The 15,000-nt window shown below is 42.3% G+C and overlaps 1 protein-coding gene across 1 annotated transcript in view; it reads left to right on the top strand.

Annotated features, from left to right (window-relative positions):
• rtel1 (regulator of telomere elongation helicase 1) overlaps positions 1-15,000 on the top strand; it is an 89,909-nt gene that overhangs the window by 20,707 nt on the left and 54,202 nt on the right. Inside the window, exon 16 of the mRNA XM_042097733.1 lies at positions 1,489-1,621. Within this exon, the coding sequence (XP_041953667.1) occupies positions 1,489-1,621 (133 nt within the window). The remainder of the gene's footprint in view (positions 1-1,488; positions 1,622-15,000) is intronic.

The raw sequence follows: 15,000 nt of genomic DNA, 5'->3' as shown, positions 1-15,000 counted from the left end.
ACATCACAATACTCATGTTGTACCCCGGTGTGTTATTTCCCCCCCGTTGCATCGACACTGGATTTGAGGGTTCCCCCACCTGCCAAATCCCATTTTAACCACTGGGCATGTGAATATAATATGTGGTGTGTGTGTGTGTACTGTATATGTGTCTGTTGGTACATGGTGCATTTGCTAAGAATGCGTTTTGAGCCTGATTTTGAATAATGTGATTGAAGGGGCATTTCTGATGTCAGGTGGCAGTTGGTTCCACAGCTGAGGGCCAGCAACAGAGAAGGCTCTTGTCCCCTTTTTGCTTAAGCCGGGACCGTGGTACATGGAGGAGACCTTGACTGGAGGGTTATCTGAGGCACCTGGGGGCTACATGGGGATGAATGATATCAGCTATGTAGCTGGGGGCCAGGCCATGAAGAGCCTTAAAGACCAACAGCAGTATTTTAAACTGTGTCCTTGACTGGACTGGAAGCCGGTGCAAGAAGGCTAGGACAGGTGTAATGTGTTTTTTTTAAATATGTTTTCAAAAAAGCGTGAATATGTAATATGTTTACGCTTTTTTGTGTTGATGAGCAGCCGTTGCAGGTTGGACTATCTGAAGCCGTGTCGTAAGACAAATTGAGCGCAAGCAGACAGAGGCAGCTTTGAAAACTGAAAACATGGGGAAACATTTATTGGTTAACAATGGTGTTAGAACTACAAGCTCAGAGGCCAGCATATGAGCTCGGAGGCCAGCATATCTCACCGCCTCTCATCATGTCTCCATGTGGTTCTCACGAGCGTCTAAGTAGCAATGGGTCATGTGAGCATTTGATTGACAAAGATCACGAGCAGTTTGGTCGACAAAGGGTTTAGCATGATCACAGGCTGGGGCGATGATTAAAATGAATGTTGGAGATTTCTACTACAGCCATGCCACCAGTGTCAGAAGGAGACCAAAGTAGAGAGAGTTACAGTAGTCTAGACGGGAGGTTATGACGGCATGGATGACTTTTGGACCATCTGAAGCCGTGGCACCAATAGTCTAGACGGGAGGTTATGATGGCATGGATGACTTTTTACAGATCATTGTATGATAGAACAGACTTGAGTTTGGAGATTATTCTTAATTGATAAAAACTGGTCTTTACAACAGATGAGATTTGCTTGTCCAGGTTAAGGTGAGAGTCTAAAATAACACCCAGGTTACGTGCATGGGATTTCACATAGGGGGCAAGGGGACCAAGGATGGAATTTTTGGATTTTGAAGGCCCAAAAACAATAACTTTTTTAATAACAGTTTTGTTATCATTTAACTGAAGGAAGTTGTTAGACATCTAGATATGTGTGTGTGTGTGTGTGTGTGTATACTTTATTTTCATGTGTGTGTTATTCATATGGTGTGTGTGTTATTTATATGGTGTGTGTGTTATTCATATGGTGCATGTGTGTGTGTGTGTGTTATTCATATGGTGCGATGTGTGTGTTATTCATATGGTGTGTGTGTGTGTGTAGGGAACGTGCTGAGCTACTGGTGTTTCTCTCCGGGCTTCAGCATGCAGGAGTTGGTGCAGCAGGGCGTGCGCTCCATCATCCTCACCAGCGGCACCCTCTCCCCCCTGTCCTCATTCACCGCAGAGATGCAGATGTAAGACACACACACACACACACCACTTACACACCACTCACACATACTTAACCACTCACACACACACACACACACACACACACACACACACACACACACACACTTAACCACTCACACACCACTTACACAAACATGCTCGCAGACACACACACACACACCACTCACACACACTTAACCACTCACACACACACCACTCACACACACTTAACCACTCACACACACACATACACACACACTTACACACACTCACACTCACACCCACACAAACCACACACACACTTACACACACTCACACCCACACAAAACATTACATTACATTACATTACATTACATTTGGCTGACGCTTTTTAACCAAAGCGACTAACAACATGGTAAACAGTAAGTTTTAGAACAATTCTCACAATTTTAGGACAGTTTAAAAAAAACATTAGAGTACAGTAAGAGTAAGTGCGTCGGTAAGTGCTGTTTTTAACAGTTACTTGTCAGTTTAAAAAGGCTGGTGAGTGCTAGGATCAGTAAGACTTGTTGTAAGTGTTACTATGAGAGTAGATGTTCTCTAAAGAGCTGGGTCTTCAGGAGTTTTTTGAAAGTGGAAAAGGATGTCCCTGCCCTTGTAGGAACTGGCAGTGTGTTCCACCAACGAGGAACAACAGATGAGAAAAGTTTGGATTGGCTTGAGCGTACCGGTGGTAGAGCTAGGCGTCGTTCGTCAGAGGAGCGCAGCGGTCTGGAGGTAGTGTAAGTCTGTATGAGGGCATTCAAGTAGGTGGGAGCAGAACCGGAGACTACTTTGTAGGCAAGCGTTAGAGACTTGAATTTGATGCGGGCCGCCATAGGTAGCCAGTGTAGCTGGATGAGCAGCGGGGTAACATGTGCCCTTTTGGGTTGGTTGTAGACCAGGCACGCCGCCGCGTTCTGGATCATCTGAAGTGGTTTCACTGCGCAGGCTGGGAGACCTGTCAGGAGGGCATTGCAGTAGTCGAGTCGTGAGATGACTATTGCCTGAACCAAGAGTTGGGTAGCATCTTGAGTCAAGTAAGTCCTGATTTTCCGTATGTTGTAGAGTGCAAAACGGCATGACCGGGCGACTGAGGCAACATGATCCGAGAAGTTTAGTTGGTTGTCAAGAACAACTCCTAGATTTCTTGCAGTCCTGGTCGGTGAAACAGACAGGGAGTCAAATTTGATGTTGATGTCGTGGTGTATGGTAGGTTTAGCTGGGATGACCAGCAGTTCAGTCTTTGAGAGGTTCAGCTGGAGGTGGTGTGCCTTCATCCATGTAGCTATGTCTGAAAGGCAATCCGAGATCCGTGCTGAAACCAGGGGGTCGTCAGGTGGAAAGGACAGATAGAGCTGTGTGTCGTCTGCAAAACACACACACACACACACACACACACACACACACCACTCACACACACACACACACACACACACACACCACTCACACACACTTACACCCCTCTCACACACACACATACACACACCACTCACACACATACACACACCACTCACACACACACACACACACACACACACACACACACACACACCACTCACTTACACACACTCACACTCACACTCACACCCACACACACACACACACACAACTCACACACCACTCACACACACTCACACACAAAAAACACACACACACACACTCTAACACTCACACCACTTACACATACATGCACACAGACACACATGCACACACCTCTGCTGTGTTTGCTTTAGTAGGGGTCAGTTCAGGTCATTCTCTGATCTCTGATATTGCTCTCACCCCGTAGCTTCTTCTGGGTTGGTGACGTTTAGTGAATCAGGGTTATTGAGGGGTTTTCTGGTGGCCTGTGCTTGCTCTTTGGACTTGCATTGTTGCTGGTATTTGGTGTGTGGGGGTGTGTGTGTGTGTGCAGAGTGATTCCTGTTCCACACGAACAGACATGTTTGTGTAGGGTAGTTTCACAATCGGGGTGTGTGCTTGATATTTTTCACACACAGTCCTTTGTACCCTAAATATGTCATAATATACCAACATTATATGTTATTATTAATGGCAAGACTTAGGGTTACCTTGACAACTGGAAAAAAGAACGCTAAAAATACAATTTCTTGGCACAAAATGCATCTTTCAGTCATTGTTATCTATATACTATATACTATGGATGCTAAAATGCTAACCTGCGACTCTCGCCAGATGAATTTCGTTCCGCCTAGCTCCACTCATCCATCTGGAACCGATCCATTGGAGTGTTGCTTCAGAAGGCTGGGCCTAATCAAAAAATCCTTGTATATGATTGAATAAGCCACTTGTCCGTCATCTATTGACGTGCTACTTCAACCATTCACGTCGAAGCCAACCCGTGACGCTGATAAGTCTCACAGTCGCTTCTACGCTATGTCACATCTATGAAACTCCCGCCCTGCGTCCTGATTGGCTGTACCATAAAATCGGTTGCAGAAATCACTCACAATGGAAGAGGTCCGAGATGGATGTGAGTGAAGCTAGGCGGAACGAAATTCATCTGGCGAGAGTCAGGTTAACAAAATGCACCTTTCAGTCATTTTTATGCACAAATTGGTGTTTCATGTTAAATCTAAACCACTTCCACAACTCATATTAGGAAAAGTATGCAGTATTTCCTCTAGATTTTTATATAGCAGTTTATATAGCCCCCCCCCCCCCCCCCCACCCCCCCCCCCACCCCCCACACACACGGAGAAAACGCTTAGCCTACTTGGTTTCTGACTTTTGTTTTGTGCTAACATGGTGTAGAAACACAACCCACAACACAGCCTTTATTTGGTACAAATCTCCTTTACTTTATTTGGTTATAGTACGTGATTCACATTACTAGGCCATCACCGCAAGTGCATACACAATGTTTATAGCCGAGTTTTGTACCGTCCCCACAGCTGCAAAATTGCTTTAATCCCATTTACCTTCGTTATTACCAGTCGTTGCTTTAATCCCATTTACCTTTGTTACTACCAGTTGTTGCTTTAATCCCATTTACCTTCGTTATTACCAGTCGTTGCTTTAATCCCATTTACCTTCGTTACTACAAGACGTTGTTTTAATCCCATTTACCCAGGGAGGGCTACCCAGCCCTTTCCAAAAATAAGACTAAACAAGCATTCATCCCACAAGCCGTTAGCCTCTTCAACAAATGCATGAAAGAAAGAAAACCAGGTTTGAAATCGTGCTGTACCCTTTCCAGCGGGTCTGAGCAGGGAACACACATTGTATGCTCATGCACTTATGAATTACTCGTTTGTTCTGTATATTATCGTTTTTTACACCTTTTATACCCTATATTTTGACAGCCTCAGTGCATTACATTAAGATTTGTGTATAGATGGGATTTGTTGACCGTTAGTTTGTCCTGTCCAGTGTCTTCCTGTGTCATTGTCTTATAAGGGAATGTGTAATGTTAATGTGATTGGAGTCTGTGACTGTTTCTGGTCACCTGGTCTGGTTGTGTTTTATGTTTTCATGCGTCACTTACTGAGAAAATATTTCCCCAAGGGGATAATAATGTTTCTAACTAAGTTGTGGTGGTGCAGTAATATAGAACGGAATGCTGTCAAAGTGTATGTTTGTGCTGGAACGGCATCAAACGCAATTCAGCCAATCATAATCAAGGACCGGAACTAAACTGTTAAAGGAGCTTTTTAAGAAATTCAATACAAATGGGAAAATACTTCTCTTACATTTCTTTCTAGGGATGCCAATAGTTGTGGGTGATTTGTTTTTGTTCAGCATATTTATTTCTTTATGAGATTTGCTTCCCTTCAAGGCTGGATTTTTCCCTCATTGTTTTCATTATGAAATTACAATAAATCAGCAAAACATATTTTTTTTTATACCTGTTTTAGTCAACTTTACCAGGGGTGCCAATAACTCTGGAGGGGACTGCATGTTTGCCTTTGGCCCCTGTCGTCCTGTACGTATGTGTGCCTTTGGCCCCGTCGCTTTAAATGCTAATCTCATGGTTCAGAGATCCGTGGCACCTATTAGGAAGATAACAACAACAACAACAACACGTTACATTTATATAGCACTTTCCTCAACACTCAAAGTGCTTCACATGGAAAGGGGGACCTCACTAACCACCACCAATGTGTAGCACCCACCTGGGTGATGCACGGCAGCCACCAGGTGAGCGTTCTGCGCATAATGCTTCAGCTAAGATAAGATAAGATAAGGAGATAGACTAGACAGTAGTGATGGGGACGAGACCGCCTATGCCGAGTCCGAGTCAAGACCGAGTCTTTGAAGGGTCGAGACCGAGTCCGTTGGTTTTCAAATACAGTCGAGTCCGAGTCAAGACCGAGTCTTTGAGGAAGCAAGTCCGAGTCGAGACCGAGTCCTTTAGGAGTCGAGACCGAGTCGAGACCAAGACCATAAAAACATGTCAGTTTTCATATGATTTAATATCATCCCAATTAATAATCAACAGTTAGGCCCAGGCTTGGAATTTCACCATTTTAGGGGCAAGGCCACTTGGCCTTCAGTTGGGCATATTTGGTGGGGGGCACAAAGGCCACATGTCAGGGCACCAAGGCCAAAGTTAACTATACAGTAGTAGGCTATAAAAATAATCAAAGTTGTATTTAGCCTATTCACAGCAGTAGACCTGAATCACTGTATGAAACATTACAAAAACATGAAACATGACATATTACATAGAAAATCATCTGATCATCTAATATTTAGATGTCTAGGCTATATTTAATATTTATATTTATTTTATATTTGGCCTGTTATGGAATCATGTATTGAACAATTTAAGCACAGCTCAGCTTTAAGAAACTGATGCAACCTTGATGCATGCTTAGCATTTGTTGATCATTAAGACTCCTTTCACAAACTCTTACTCAGCTGTATATCCTCTGATTTTAATATTTACCTATATCTAGGCAATATTTGTAACATTTATTTTGTATTTGGCCTGTTATGAAATCATGAAGAACGATTTAAACACATTTTGAAACCTAAAGACCAAAGTTGGAGACATGAATGTAGACCTTGCTGCAGATTACATTTTTAATTTAACCGGAATACTCTGGAACGGCTTACTGTACAGGGGACTGCTTTACACCTTTGTGTTCGGTAAGGTCTGCTGTTTATTCTGATATATGGTTTGTCGCGAACCATTCGCGAACGCGAACCGTTCACCACAGCAATTAGCGGCTAACATTGTTTAAAAGCTGAGAAAAAGTTCTTTCATGTGATGTGATACATGTGCCTGTGTGATGAGTAGGCTTAGCGATTGCGAGTATTTCAACTGAGAAGAATGGGTGAATTTGGACGCACTTTCTGTCTTGCCATGCGCTGTCATTTTCTCCACTGTGTAAAACTGAATTAGTTTGCGCTGTGATGCTAAGATTATTTTGACAGGCTATAGGCTAAATAAAAATCGCTATTAAACGGACGCAAAGCAGAATATTGAAAGAAGGGGGCACCAAGGCCAACAAGGGGCAAAGACGGCCGCCGTGAAATTTCATTTTGATTTTTTGATATGAACATAACATTTTTTTTGATATGAACATAAAAAATGCGTTGGTCTCGAGGACTCGGTCTGAAATTACGAGTCCTTCTCCTCCCACTGTGGTCCGAGACCGAGTCAAGACCGAGTCTTTGAAGGAACAAGTCCGAGTCGAGTCCGAGAAAGCAGAAATCGGTCTCGAGACCGGACTCGAGTACTACATCACTGCTAGACAGTGACGGCCTAATGCGTGCAGAGTTTAGGAAGATGGACTAGACGTGAGTGGAAGAGTGACGGCCTAATGCGTGCAGAGTTTAGGAAGATGGACTAGACGTGAGTGGAAGAGTGACGGCCTAATGCGTGCAGAGTTTAGGAAGATGGACTAGACGTGAGGGGAAGAGTGACGGCCTAATGCGTGGCAGAGTTTAGGAAGATGGACTAGACGTGAGTGGAAGAGTGACGGCCTAATGCGTGCAGGCTTCCCACTGGTCAGAGAATTTAAAACAATTCCAGACATGGAAAGTCAGGGGATTTGACACTGTTTTGGGCCAAGTCATGGTGTTACAACATCATGTTACATTTTAGTCACAAGTCTTATCTTGAGTTGTGTCACATGTTTCTGTCTAGGGTTTTGTCATGTATCAGCCCTGATACTGTCTGTTTTTGCCTGAAAGTGCAAAGTTCTGTTCGTTTTGCCTTTTTCTGTTCTTGATCTTTGCAGTTTTCTTAGTGTAGCTAGATTTTAGATTTGGGAAGTTAGACTTCGGGAGATTTTGCTTCTCAACTAGGAGAGACAGGTGGAGGTGGTAGTTCGACTTCAGACTGGTGTCATGTTTGAGTGATTAGTAAGCAGAAATGTTCACAAGTCATTTTTTGGAAGTCCAAGTCAAGTCTCAAGTCTCTGGCCATCTTGATCTGTTCCTAACTGTATTGTTAAATATTATGAATTAACAGCATGTCCTGTAGCTACCATCCATACACGACATTATCAAAACCAGTTGTAGGATAACATTATGGGGTCTACTGCAATGCAACCTGAAGAAACACAACTCTGTTTCAATATTATTTTTCCAATCGTTTATTTTGCGTGCCACTTATAAAATCTGCGTGATACAACTGGTGTGTAGTGTTCTATTACTGCAACATTTCTATCATGTTAGTTATCTGAATCTTTCTGAAATGAAATGTTGGCAGCCAAGAATGGATGTGAACTTGTGACAGGAAAAATATCACTCACGCTGGAGCTAGCTTAAAGGGAAACTTGGCAGGATTTCCCCCTCTGCTGGAGAAATTGCACATTATGCTATTTCAAACTGTGTGAAAAGGTAATGATAAAGCACATGGATTTGTTTACAAGCTAGCGAACTGTTAGCATAAGTTTGGCAGAACTATGTGGATGTTACAAGGTAAGAAACACGATTTAAAACGAGTTTCTTGTTTCTCACTTCTCTTTCCGGGACGGTAGTCTCAATGTTGCAAGGTTGGTTTTCCGCCTGGGGACGCTAGGCGCAGCGGGGAAAGTCACCATTTTCACCGGAACAGGTCATTTAACCATCCAAATGATTTCTTAACGGGTTTATTAAGTTGAAATAGTTGCCAAGTTCCCCTTTAATTTTGTTTACATCCAGAACTTATACTGGGTCTCCAACTTAGGACATTGTATAGTCTAATCTTCTGCTACTTAACATATTCCTCTAGCCCCTCGGACCAAGTCTATCTCATCATATGGCCAGCTATATAGAGGAATAAAAGCTATATAGAGGAATAAAAAATCTGTCTGTTCCCAGCATTAGCACAACAATTTGTGAGGCTTAGCTTGTTACCTGTGACAATAAGCTAAGTTTAATGTCTATTTCACCTTAGTAAGTGACTGATCTATCTGGGTGCATTTTGAAATTAAAAGTTGTTGAACCGGCATAATTTATCCTGGTTCCACACACCATGCGTGTAGCTGTTATTATTAGCTAGCTTAATAATAATGTTAGCTTATTTCCACTGTGCACAAAGTTATTTTAACTGAAACTAACGATAAAAGGCACAACTCCAGGAGCATTTGTCGCCATGGTCAATGCATTTTTTGATCTGTGAGTATCAAGTTTAGTATCCCACAGGGGGAAATTTATTGTCCCACAGGGGGAAATTAAATTGTGGTCAGATACCCGCGTCCATAGCGGTCAGGTACGCGCGTCCATAGCGATATACATATATATATATATATATATATATATATATATATATATATATATATATATGCACCAATGAAATCAAATAGAAATACATGAATATGATATACGTTTCCCAGAGTATATATATGCACCAATGAAATAAAATAGAAATACATGAATAAATGTAGATAAAATAAAATAGCAATAATTGCATGAAATACAGGTTGTTCACCTGTTGAAGTCTTTTAAGGTGGAGTTGCAAGATAAGTCTAAAGTCACTGTATTTGTGACCTAAGTGGGACTGTTAGAACGTGCTCTGTTAGAACGTGCTCTGTTAGAACGTGCTCGAGTCCCCATCTCTGTTAGAACGTGCTCGAGTCCCCATCTCTGTTAGAACGTGCTCTGTTAGAACGTGCTCGAGTCCCCATCTCTGTTAGAACGTGCTTGTGTCCCCATCTCTGTTAGAACGTGCTCGAGTCCCCATCTCTGTTAGAACGTGCTCTGTTAGAACGTGCTCGAGTCCCCATCTCTGTTAGAACGTGCTTGTGTCCCCATCTCTGTTAGAACGTGCTCGAGTCCCCATCTCTGTTAGAACGTGCTTGTGTCCCCATCTCTGTTAGAACGTGCTCGAGTCCCTATCTCTGTTGGGTCATTCCACATCAGTTCAACCAGGGCCCACACACTTAGGTCTCAAAAAATTCTGAAAAAATTACCAGGTGTACCTATGTTACCCAGGAGACACACTGTAAAATTACTCTTATGTAAGATCAATACTTTCCATGATACAGCCAGTTTTACAGGGGCAGGGGGTGTCGATTTTGTTCGGCCTCTTTTTTTTGTCAAAGTTCACAAGCCCACTGCGCAAGAACTAAACCATGTAGGAGGCTCAAATTTTGCATGCTGGTACATAAATAGGAATAGTATGTAGCAAAATCGTCACGTTTGGTCTGGATAATCCTGCATGGTCATAGCTGTCCCTCAAAGTTGATTCAAATTTTATTGGAGTTTTTGGCTGGGCTCTGCTTAAGCCTTCAGAAGACATATTTGTACTCAACATAGGCTCTTGATTTATTTTCCTTACTGAGATAAGTAGAAAGACTTTCACAAAAAGCAATGAACAGAAAACAAATCCCTTCAGGGTCTGAACAGCAGACCTCACAAGTCTGAAAAATAATTTTGGTTATCATTTTCAGAGCACCCAAACACCTTGTGGGAATATACAACGATTTTTTACATATGTTTTTCTTTATTCTCCATGATCCCTTCTTTTTGAAAACACCAATTTGACTTGTCTTATGCAAATCTTTCTTTTTTATTTTCCACCCTGAACATGGGCAAAATGCCCCTTTGACATCAATATGTTTGGAAAGTATTGATCTTACATAAGAGTCATTTTACAGTGTGTCTCCTGGGTAACATAGGTACACCTGGTAATTTTTTCAGAATTGTTTGAGACCTAAGTGCGTGGGCCCTGGTTGAATTGACGTGGAATGACCCTGTTAGAACGTGCTTGTGTCCCCATCTCTGTTAGAACGTGCTCGAGTCCCCATCTCTGTTAGAACGTGCTTGCGTCCCTATCTCTGTTAGAACGTGCTCGAGTCCCCATCTCTGTTAGAACATGCTTGAGTCCCCATCTCTGTTAGAACGTGCTCGAGTCCATGTTTTGCTTATGCTCTGTGACTTCGACAATTTCTATGTCACACATGCAGTGACTTTTGCACAACCCCAGGGCTTAAAATTCATTTTTCAAAATGGGGGGGAATTCCCCCCTTAGGTTATTCATGTAGGGGGGATTTACACAATTTGGGGGGGAGGGGGGGGTCGATTCTGATACCAAGTCAAGAATTGCGATTTCAATACTTCGATACTTTTTTAAAAAAAGTGTTTGATTTTGGGGCCCCCACCACCCTGACGTCATCAGTAATATATACTGTAGTGGGATCATTCACAACAGTGGACATCCTAGATTCTGCTTGACTCTCTTCACACACACAAACACACACTGAAAATGATATGTTTCTATCATATATTTTTGAATTCATATAGAGTGTATTTATTTAATAATGCATTTAGCATTTTACTAGTAATTACTAGTAGCTAAACATATTTAGTAATTTGAATGCCTCATATTGACGTTTAACCTATAACACTTAGGCATATCTTTAATGTGGTGTGTAGGTCCAATTGAGTGCACATTGCTGATGAGTAGGTGTAATTGAGTGCCTGTCACTTTAAGAAAATACGTGAGAGTAATTCTATGGAGTAATTAGCCCCCCTTCAACCTGACGGTTTTAGGCTATAGTCGCTAGTGAATAAAAGTTGTGCATAGTGCGGTATGTGTATGCAAATTATTAGGTTTTCTATGTCATTAGATACAGTAAATGTTCAAAAAACTAACATGTCGAAGACAATCTTTCTGGGATCAAGTGTTGACGTGACCTGAGCTAGCAGGATCGTTACCAAGGAGCTCTTTCCAGATGTAAAAGTTTGCCATGGTAGCGTAGCCTATTTGCGTAAGCGCAAAGTGGTTGTCTCTCTCTCTCTCTCTCTCTCTCTCTCTCTCTCTCTCTCTCTCCGTGTGTGTGTGCGTCTGCATGAGGCTATGTTCAATTCAACTCGCCACTTAATGATTAGGCTATATTAACGTCATCAGACAGGCTGTAAAAGTGTATGCGGGAATTTCTCGCATTATGATGGCTAGAGTTGCGGGACTTGAACAAATTATGCGCAATACCCGCAATTCCGCAGTGAAATTTAAGCCCTGCAACCCTGTGTGTGTGTGTGTGTGCACGTGTGTGTGTGCATGTGTGTGTGTGCATGTGTGTGTGTGTGCACGTGTGTGCAGTTACTTCCCTGTCTGACTCACAGCTGGGGTGAGCGGGGGGAATCCCTTCCAGTGCGTAAGACTGGTAAGCACTTCCTGTAGACTGGTAAGCACTTCCTGTAGACTGGTAAGCTCTTGCCTCGTATTATGCGTGTGGTAACCGTAGTCGGGTCAGTTACATAAATGTGCTAATGGAACACTTGCTTCCTCTTCTTTACTAGAATTAGGGAGCACATGCTAGACACATACTGTACACAGCCCCTATCCAACACACACACACACACACACACACACACACATACTGTACACAGCCCCTATCCAACACACACACACACACACACATACTGTACACAGCCCCTATCCAACACACACACACACACATACACACACACACACACACACACACTGTACACAGCCCCTATCCAACACACACACACACACATACTGTACACAGCCCCTATCCAACACACACACACACACACACACACACACACATACTCATACTGTACACAGCCCCTATCCAACACACACACATACTCATACTGTACACAGCCCCTATCCAACACACACACACACACATACTGTACACAGCCCCTATCCAACACACACACACACACACATACTGTACACAGCCCCTATCCAACACACACACACACACACACACACACACACACACACACACACACACACACACACACACATACTGTACACAGCCCCTATCCAACACACACACACACACACATACTGTACACAGCCCCTATCCAACACACACACACACACACACACACACACACACATACTGTACACAGCCCCTATCCAACACACACACATACTGTACACAGCCCCTATCCAACACACACACACACACACACACACACACACACACACACACACACACACATACTGTACACAGCCCCTATCCAACACACACACATACTGTACACAGCCCCTATCCAACACACACATGGGGCAGCCATGGCCTACAGGTTAGCGCTTCGGACTTATAACCGAAGGGTTGCCGGTTCGAACCCCGACCAGTAGGCACGGCTGAAGTGCCCTTGAGCAAGGCACCTAACCCCTCACTGCTCCCCAAGCGCCGCTGTTGTTGCAGGCAGCTCACTGCGCCGGGATTAGTGTGTGCTTCACCTCACTGTGTGGTCACTGTGTGCAGTGTTTCACTAATTCACGGATTGGGATAAATGCAGAGACCAAATTTCGGCCGATATATATTTATTTTCTTCAGAAACGCGCAACAAAACATTAACAGATTTTCCAACATTAGCTATTTGTAGTTATTTATGAGTATTGACTAAAATAATATGATAATGCATTTTAAAAACAAACTTGTTTATTTTTAAATAATATTGTCACAGTGGAACATCGAAATATATTAAAGTTCTGATAAATAAAATGTATAAAAATAGAAACTTAAGATATGAAACTTAGTCTTTTGAACAAAAACACAATAACAACAACAACCAAATCAAAGTTACCAGTATTAAAAGACTTGGTAAGCTTCATAAATATAACTTTGAACTAAGACTTAATAATTACAAAAAATAATGATGACATTATTACTATCATCATCATTTGTATTATAATTAAACAAGATAAAGGTCATTCCTAAATGTTTGAGTGTGTGTGTAATAATTAGTCCCTATTGCCTTATAAGCTACCTTATAATTGCAATGTCAGCTTGCTTATCCCTTTACCTGCACTTTTAAAATTATTTCCATTAAGCTACATCAAACCATTTTCAATCAGTTGCTGCCTGCCTTCTAAAACCTACTATTTAGTGATCTAAATCCATTATGTAACTCGTTAATGCTGCGGCTGAACGACAGTCTGAAACGCACACTTGGCGTCATTGGATTTCACACACGTGTAATAGAAAAGCTAACTTTTATGCACAAGCTACGTTTGATACTTTTTCTCTATGTCTAAATGTTCACTCCTCGCACGTCTAACTTACATTTTACAATGCAGGGACTTTAACTACAGATATACTAGTTATAAATACAGTAATCATTACTTTATTTAGGCAGAATAAGTTCGTTGTGGTTTCAAAGCTCATTAATGTTAACGTTAGCGGTCTTCCACTGATATTCATGGCATTAGCTAGCTTTGTGGTGAGCTAGTCTATGATGAGCCATAATTTAGCAATGGATAACGTCATACTGCAAATTGTAAAACATACGCTTTCAAAATAACAGGCTGGGGAGAGATGATACGTCTCATTGCTATAACTGTCACGCTATTAAAGAAATACATCTTCAGTCACATTGTCAAAAGTTAAAAGGACTACACTACTACACTGTAACAACGTAACGTAATTACTAGCTAATTCGGCTTCACTCTCGGCTTATTTAACAGCAGCAAAACTGGACATTGTTTTCACGAATTTTATCATGCTTATTTGAGTTAAGAGAACTGATGGGGATGTTCTTTTAATTGTTATTCAAGCAATGTATGTCTCGTGACCAAATCACCATGAACACACTTCACTGATGATCTCACTCGCGGATAACTGGTTCTCTCTGCCCGACTCTGGCTGGATCAGCAGGTTGCAGGATGTGTGGCGCGTTATACACGAGTGTTGCCAGCAGGGACGGTGTAGAGTGCCCTCTGGTGGACAAACTATACAACGCCAACACTCATGACATGGCTGAAGGGTGATTCGTCCGTTTTTATTTTATTTTTAAAATATTCATTTATCGGCCATTATAATTGCCGATACCGATAGTTTGGAAAATGCCTAATATCGGCCGATAAATCGGTCGGGCTCTACTGTACACAGCCCCTATCCCAACACACACACACACACACACACACACACACACACACACACACACATACTGTACACAGCCCCTATCCCAACACACACACACACACACACACACACAT

Source organism: Alosa sapidissima, chromosome 7, assembly GCF_018492685.1.
Source record: "Alosa sapidissima isolate fAloSap1 chromosome 7, fAloSap1.pri, whole genome shotgun sequence".
Classification (NCBI taxonomy): domain Eukaryota; kingdom Metazoa; phylum Chordata; class Actinopteri; order Clupeiformes; family Clupeidae; genus Alosa; species Alosa sapidissima.
The sequence above is the reverse complement of the archived record's forward strand: the minus strand, read 5'-3'. Positions and strand labels throughout refer to the sequence as shown.